This window comes from Mya arenaria, chromosome 3 (assembly GCF_026914265.1).
Source record: "Mya arenaria isolate MELC-2E11 chromosome 3, ASM2691426v1".
Classification (NCBI taxonomy): Eukaryota; Metazoa; Mollusca; class Bivalvia; order Myida; family Myidae; genus Mya; species Mya arenaria.
In genome coordinates, this window is record NC_069124.1 from 88,253,627 (window position 1) to 88,262,630 (window position 9,004).

Below are 9,004 nucleotides of genomic sequence, written 5' to 3' on the forward strand. Positions count from 1 at the left end.
ACATCTCGAAAAGCTAAAAAGGCCGCTCTACATAAAGTATTTCCTTAACACCACAAAGGCAACATCTCGCAAAAAGCTAAAACATATACAAGAATGAGTACAGCCCTTCCTAGGGGCAAAATCCAAATAGAGTGCACGAAATGCATGGCTCTAATTGGCTCGTTCAGATCGATGAACTATAAAAGCCGGTAATAGTTCACGTATTACCAAATAAAATAAAATCCGTTGGGATAAATTGCTAAATATGTTATAAATCAACTATAACCTGTACACATTGTTTGGTTAAAACAGAGGTTACGCCACTAGACAAAATATAATTTCCGAAGGTAAGGCTGGTTATTGTTTTAAATATGCATGTATTTAAAACATGCGCCGGTCTTGACATCGTTTAAGTTGATAAATGCATATAAACATACACCAGATGGAGAAAATAAATGAACACTGGATTGAATCACTTTGAATTTCAACATTAAAGTGAAATTAAAGGTATAAGATATATTTCAGTATAGCACTCATATCGAAATCGAAAAAAAATGCTGTTTGTAAAGGTACAAAGTTGAACTAGTGTCTAAAACTGCAGAGAAACCACTATCGGGTATATCTTAAACAACGGCGATGATTCAGAGCCAACGTAACTGGTCATGGTGTAAGCTTGCAGAAAATCTCGTCTGGTGAGCCTTGGGACGTCACGTTCTCACATTCATGATTTCCGTCGCATGGCCGTGCGCATGCGCCATTATGGCAGATCACGTGAAAATCGCTCGGACACTTGGGCACTGTTTATACAATGAAAATACAATAGTAATTTTGCAAGGATTTCATGTTGTAAGGATTCAAAATGGATATATGCTAAGTATATTTAAAATCGTAGTCAATGAACAGATTCAAACTCATTCGGAGCTCCTCGGCCATTTTATCGAAAACAACCTAGGTTGTTTTCGATAAAATGGCCGAGGAGTTCCGAATGATTCAAACTTTCTGTAAAGTATGCGATTACATTGTTGTATTTGTAGTTATGTTCACGTTCATCATTGACATTCAATTTCAATATCCCATAAATGATTGTAGCCGTATTGAGCCTTAAACTGCATATGATCGATATATTTTTTGCCTTAGCTTTAAAGTGACTCGCTCATGTTTTGGACCAAAAATTAGTTTTCCCGGCAATACATCTGAAAACACTTATTTTATCATTATTTTACTCCTTGATATCGAAATTGCAGAAAAAAATACAGTTGTAGTATAAAACAGTATTTTGGTTTTAGTAGGGTTCGAACACACGCCGGTAAAGTCAAGAAAAAAAAGAAAGCAGCCGGCTAGTCTACACGCCCACCGGAACTTCAACAAAAGCAGTGGATATGTTGACCTGTTACGGATACATTGATAACATCGCTTGATATTAAGCAAACTCGCAACACCACAGCCGTAATTAATTTTCAATCGCGCGATTAACGCTTATGAAAATTGTGGTCTTCAAAGACGATATTTGAGCAAATATCAACATTTTCTGAAGGGTTCCAGCTTTTTTTGTTCTGTTTTAACACTCCTTATGATTACCCACACTTTATGCCGTAATTAAAAAAAGGCATTTACAAACCATGAGCGAGTTATTTTAAAGGTCTTCGGTCATTTTATAACGATAATGTTTTATAAGTGATAACTTTTTTTTCTTTATTTCAGTTTTTATTAAACAGTGAATTACTGTGTTGGCATATTACTGCCATAAGGTAAACAGTTATATAAATATATTTATACATAACTGGCAACACGAATCTTATGTAGTTAACCAGTAAGTATGTTACTTATTAAGTGGAATTCGCAAACCATAACTAGATAACCTGTTAATGTTGTACAGCTTAAACAGGTAACAGGTGGCAGTTCTGGGCACCTTCAAGCCAGTTTGTAGTCTTATGATATTTATCTTACCGAAAACGTTTTGGGAATATTAACTAGATAGCTAGATAATTATCGCGAAAATTTAGTGGTTAACACGAAACAATTCGCGAACGTTAGCATACATACACTTCTAGTGTTGTTATTATTTTGTAAAATATCATACTTGTATATACATGTACATTACTGTGATGCAAAAAAGATGCGCTTTTAAACACTGAGCATATGTCTAAAACAACACCAACTCTATATGCATTCGTTCCCGTAACTTAAATGACTGGAATGAATCGAAACATGCACAAATAAAAAACTATGCAGTCTCATTACGTATAAGGTATTACGTGAATTTAATAAAAAAAATGGAAATCCGTAAAACATACAGCAGTTGATCTCGTCGGCCGCGCCTGGGCACTCTGGTATCCCGTTACACACATGAGCACATCGGGAATGGTCGGCACAGATAACCTCCTCCTCGCTCGGACACGTCCCATCTGCCCACACAGATAAAATACATGTACTCAGTTATAACGACTTAAATATAAAGCTGATTTTGACTTCACTCGTGTAGGCGTTACAATAATGCAAACACTATCTTCAATTACCACAATTTCAAATACATATCAACTTTATGTTGAGAGACTAATAACAGCCAGCGTGTGTTGACAGTGATTAAATGTCCAAGGTTCATGCGCAGTAAATTAAATGTTTTAAAAACGACCATGTACATTTCCTGGTGCAATTGGCCTCGTCCTCCCGACCGGAACATTCCACGACGCCATCACAGATGACCGCGCATTTGCCGTCTGGACAGCGGACCTCCCCGTCATGACACAGTGGCGCTGAAAGCGGTTTCTTAATGTATCAAATGTATCCATGGCAACCACTAACGGAGTTCATGCACAACTAGATGTAGAATTGATATTTTATGTACAAAAATAGAATACATGTATATATCTGAACGTTAGTTAGGTCTATTTGGATATGATATCGAAAGGCTCTATAACATTTCATTCATTAAATTAATACAATATTTGCAGTACAGTACAGTACCACAGTGTATCTCGTCCTGGATGTCCGCGCACTCGGCGAGACCATCACAGGCTGTGGCGCAGCCCCCTTCAGGACACCGTACCTGGTTCTTGCCGCACGCGGGCTCTGGAAAACGGAGACTTGAATGTGGCAAGATTAGTGCCGCATCGAATAGCGTGTGTAGTGTGTCGTATCTTTTAATTACTAAATACACGCTCGAATAAATATATATATATATATATATATGCCATAGTGGTGTGCCATAGAGTAGGTTCTGGTTCTGCATACTGGTGTGCCATAGAGTAGGTTCTGATTCATGTATAATGTTTTACAAACTCATAAAAATGATTTATTTGAAGAAAACGGTAGTGGCTTTAATAAAGCTAGTTTCTCTTACCACAACCCAGCTCGTCATCGGCAAGGGGACAGTCTGGTGTGCCATCACAGCGGCGGTCCAGGGGCACACAGCGGGGGTACCGGGCATCCTGCATCTCGTGCCGGGGATCGAACCCACACAGGTAGTTGTGCTCAGATTTACACGTGCCTACATACATAAGATTAGTGCCGCTTCATATAAAATCTAATCATGTGTATGAGTTTTATGTTATTATGTACCATTAATATTATTATTATTATTATTATTATTATTATTATTATTATTATTATTATTATTACAACTTCTGGAGACTAGTGAAAATTGTGCTCTTGCAATGTGGTTGACAGCAAGGTTGTGTGTGTACATGTGAAGCATCTCCCTTGTACAAACCCGCGGTAGAGGACGACTTTTAGGTTATTATAACTGATTGCCTTTTAGAATGTTTGTGCCAAAGGCATTTATAAACCTACGTAATATTTGTCGGAAGGCTAATCTAATGTTGATCCTGTTCGGGGGCTGTTTGTCGTCCCTTGCCTCCCCCGGCTGTGTCCCTCCAGAGGGCTTCCTATCCCCACTACTCCCCGTCTGCCCGGGGGTCTTGTTATCCTCTTTGCCGAAGATCCAGGCGTCCGTAGCAATAGACAATAGCAACAACAGAACCACCGACCATTCCTGTACACAATGTGAACTGTATGTATTCAGCATTCAATAAGCACTCTTATTCCCAAATAAAATTTACCACAATTAATACAATTGTTTCAATATACCACGAATAATGAATAAATGTCGAAAACAATGGATCTTATGAAGGATACCAAAATTATTTTGAAATGAAGGTGCGGAAAACACGGTATTACTACCGTATGAGACGATAGTAGATCGCACAAAATATTTTAGCATTCACCAACCATTTGATATTTTCCGTAAATGTATTATCTAGTAAGTAGTTAAAAGTTTATCACTCAAAATTTATGTCTATTATACATTTGTGTGTATGTGTGTTTATTGTACATTTGTTTGTATGTGTGTGTATTGATTCTGAATAAGAAGAGTGTCACTTTAAGTCTTACGTAAATACGAGAGTGACATAGGACACATGTTTTTTTTCTACCCGGTTGTACTTCTAGGTTGTACTTCTAGTACACAACTATTACAAATAACTAAACTTGTACTTACATATTTATAAACCATGTTAGCGGTAAACACACTTGTCTTATTGATTTAGTACGTAACAATTTACCGAATAAGTCGTTAAACAAAATGTATTTCCAATTGCGGAAGATAGTCAAAAATTAATCATACTAAATTTTAAAGGTGTGCCGCGGTTGTATACACTTTTTTTCAGATTAATACTTTATATATATTAGTTGAATTCGTTTAAAATGGATATTAATTTCACCACGAATGTACCTTTTCAGATTCAGTTTTGGAAACAATTTTGAGGTAGGTTGTGTCACCTGTCCTATCCAAAGTTTGTTCCAACCATATTTCTGGGAGTGAGTTTGTACTATGGGGTTTGTTTCCCTGGCGCTCGAAAATTGTTACTATGGTGAACTTAAACATATATAGGAAAATTACTGTCTGTAACTAGAAAGTATAATTATAAAGTAAAATAATTATTTGTTAACATTTATGGCTAGATATCTTTTAAAAATGTATGATAAAATCTTGGCGGCCCAGCAGCCAGGATTGATTCAACCGTTCGAGGCGTTTTGTTATAATTTGAAAATCAAAGCACCTAAAGCGTTAAATGCGTTTAACGGCGTTCGGCCTGCCACGTCTTGTCACGAACGAACGAAATTTTATTCAATTAAAGGCCCCCAGCCCGTAATACATGTTACAATGTAAATAAAATATAACACAATACATATATGTAACTAAATAACATGAGTTTATGAACGTAAAGAGCAATGGATTTAATATGGGTAACATTTTCCGATGTCATCAGATTATAGAAATGAACTGTGTCAGTATTTCCACGATAAGCAGTCAAATATTTTCCCGGATGTCATTAAATCTCGAACACTTAAAAATACATGACGTTCATCTTCAATAACAATTATGTCTTTGTCCAATAAACAATAAATACAGTAGCGATCATTTCTATCAATACTAAAAAAATCGACCAATTTCAATATGGAGTTTATGACTAGAGGTTCTAAATCTAGCCAATAATGTTCGTAAACGGTAAACTGATATTAAGGTATCTTTCAACATTCAATAAAGACTTAAAGCATTTATAAGTATCACAACGTGAGGAATTATTTACATCATCAAGCCATGTTTGTCTACAACAATCAGCAATTCTTGTTTTAAAATGATACAAACATCATGGGCAACCCAAGCATACCCAAAGCCATATGTAAACAATATTTCTTTGATATAAGTTGCCCAAGTACTCCTACCTAAACTATCCAGATTTTTTATCATAATATATGAATTTCTAGGAAATCTATTTTCAGGCATTTGTAATACTTTGCAGCAATAATTTACACATTTCGAGACATAAATAGTGAAAATTGGTAACCTACCACATTCACCTAAAACCACACAATTATTTACAGAACTCTTAACTCAAAGAAAATATTTACAAAAGAAAAGCTGTACTTTTTCAATCTCATTACATTCCTTGAAACCCCAAATTTCTGAGCCAAATGTCAATATCGGGGAGACCATTGTATCAAAAGGGATAAAAAAAATCATTATGGTTAATAAACGTACCAAATGACAACTGATGTTTTTTATTTGAAAAAGTAGCTTTCCTTGCCTGAGCTGCTAATTTAGATTTAGCTGCAGACCAGGATAATGTTGGAGTAAATAATAAATCCATATATTTGTATATCGATGTAATTCTGACAACGTTACCATTAAGTGTCCAATTTTCATACTGGCGTAATGGGCCTCCGTTTCTAAATACAATTATTTCAGTTTTATTCAGATAAACCTACACCCCATATTCATTACAGAAGTCGGAAATAGCGTTGAAGATTTATAGCAGTATCAGCACAATTTGCCACATCATCTGCGTACAGTAAACAGTGTATATCAGGAATATTGTCCGTTATAAAAGCACCCTGGTTAGAAATATCTTTAAGATATTGACATACATGTAGATCATTAATAAAAAGATTGAATAAAATTGGAGAATACAAATCTCCCTGCCTTGTCCCATTATTACATTAAAAAACCTAAGTAGCATAAAAAAATGTATTTACGTCATCATTTGTTATGACGTCATCAAAAGAGCAACCAGAACTATCTCATTTAACATGAGCTTTGAGTTTAGAATACATCGATATTATTACATTTATGAGTTTACCTTTTTTTACTTTGTTTATCATATTAGTAAAAAGTTTGTAGTGACCCAATAAAGAATCAAATGCCTTTTGAAAATCAACATACAACACGTAAAATATGCCGCCTTGTGGGTAATACCATGTTTACAATTGTAAAACAAATTATCATAAACATTTAAAGATGATATATGCATGCTCATGCATTCATTCTCAAATACTTTTATTTTTTTATGCTGATACTCAACTAAATCAAAACCATGTAGTGTCAGTCACTTGAATACTTATTTAATAATTATATGGAATACCCAAATTATTACAAAAAATATTGCAAAAGTAAGGAGTAATATTGTATTGCATACGAAACCTTTACTGGAACTTTGGTTTCATAAACAATGCACTGTCACGGATAAAGCATTAATGAAATTTTAGTCAAATCTACTCTACACTTCAAACATGACTGAGTCGTATTTAATTTACTATCAGGACCCAGTATGTCCGCTAAAATGCATCCAGCAAAATGCATTGGATATGTTAATAAAGTTTATGTATAATGTCTCTTTCTCCAATGACAGGATCCTGGCGCAAAAATCCTATGGGCCGGAATTACTAAGATACACTAAGAAATTGCCACACACTTTACGTTTCATTCGGCATTACATGACTTTACTCACAAATCGTGGCATGCCAAAAGCCTGCCAACGCTTTAGGCACTTTGATTTTAATTGTAAAAGTGTATAATATGCATTTAGTGATGGTTTAAGATTGTTAGTATTTACTTACAAAAGTAAATGGTTTGATATCAAGTAAGCGCCGGTTTAGGCTATCTCAAACATATAAACCATATTTATGAATTAATTACAATCACAAAAACAACAACCCCGGGATAAACGGGTAAAATGAAATATTATCAATTCATTTAGAACATTTTGGTTTGATATCTTACGCCAAAATAGCATTTGATTGCATCTTCAATACGATCAATGTCTTTTTCCGGGTTAACCAAGTGAATTTCCGGAGAATAAACCTGTTCGAATTCGATGACCCAGATTCTATTCTAATCCGATAGTAAGATCCCCGGCCGCGGCCAAAATGTGAACACAGATATAAACATTTATTCATTTTGATTAAGTACACTATTTGCGTGTTCATATTTTAATATTGCGTTTTGTAACTCGTCGATATAAAAAAAATGCATTTCTTTCAATTTAATTGCGTAATTTCGCCAAAACGCAGCTTACTCGCACTATATTAATCGCATAACATATTATGAAAACTAATAACAGAGATTCTTTTAGCCATCTACTCATGAAGAAAGCATGCCGTAGTAATGAGTCCGTAACACAGCAGATTGGTAATGTAAATTAGGTCGTTGACCACCGAAGTTTTAACAGCGCTGAGGCTTAGACGCCCGTGAGCGCATTAGTTCGTCAAATGTTAAAATGATATGTCGATATGCCGATGGAAGATTCCGATTTAATGTTATAAAAGTCTATAAAGGACAGCATTTTCATGACAATTTACTAGTGTTATATATACACCAAGAATCTGGTCAAATTAAGTATAGGTTATCGTGTAATAATTCAAGTAATTTCTTCGTGAATAAGTAACCTAAGGGAGCGGAGCTATAGCAATTATAGTTATAGCAATTTACTTTATCAATTTTACCCCCAAATAAGATTTAACACATTTTATACAATTGTTTTAATATACCAAAAGGGATGAACAAATGTCGAAAACAATGGTGCTTATGAAGGATACCGAGTTAAATTTGAGAGAAATGCGCAGAAAACACAGTATTGCTCCCTTATGAGACGATAGTAGTTCGCAGTAAATCTTTTAGCATTCACCGATCATTAAATATGTGTTCGTTTTCAGGTTTTAAATACACGGTTATAATATTGTCATCAGTTATTAATATTTTCCATAAATGTATTATTTAGTAGGTAGTTGAAGGTTTACCACTCAAAATTATGTGTGTTATACATGTGTTTGTATTGATTTTAAATAAGAGTGTCACTTTAAGAGTTGTCTTCAGCATAAAGTAACGATTCTTCACGAAAAAGAAACAAACATTTATTATCCTGGATGTACCAATTACCGGTGTATTCAGAAACTATCCAGTGGAATTTTGGCCAAGTTACATGCAAGCTTCTTTAAATTCCACTCATGTTTAAGAAAACTCATTTTACCATCAGTAACAGTAAGTTTTGTATACCAGAGAACACAATTATTGATTTCTAGTTGCCTTTTGTTTACCGACCCTAGCCGCCATCTTGGAATTTCAGTTACCAAATACCGGTGGAATCATGGGAAATGTAGCTACTGCATTAAACTTCTAGTCAGTAAGCTAAAATTATTATGTCAGCAATGTTGGCAGGTCTGGGTATAGAATTATAGTTTACCTTGCAGA

The 9,004-nt window shown here is 34.9% G+C and overlaps 1 protein-coding gene across 1 annotated transcript; it reads right to left on the reverse strand.

The window, feature by feature from the left end:
- Positions 1-514: 514 nt before the first annotated feature.
- On the reverse strand, positions 515-4,538 carry LOC128226629 (atrial natriuretic peptide-converting enzyme-like). Its single transcript, XM_052936589.1, has 7 exons — positions 4,475-4,538; positions 3,769-3,970; positions 3,320-3,466; positions 2,944-3,048; positions 2,619-2,732; positions 2,274-2,384; positions 515-776 (listed from the first exon to the last, which is right to left on the reverse strand). The coding sequence occupies exons 1-7, from the start codon at positions 4,487-4,489 to the stop codon at positions 640-642; spliced, it is 831 nt and encodes a 276-aa protein (XP_052792549.1). The 5' UTR covers positions 4,490-4,538; the 3' UTR covers positions 515-639.
- Positions 4,539-9,004: the final 4,466 nt, after the last annotated feature.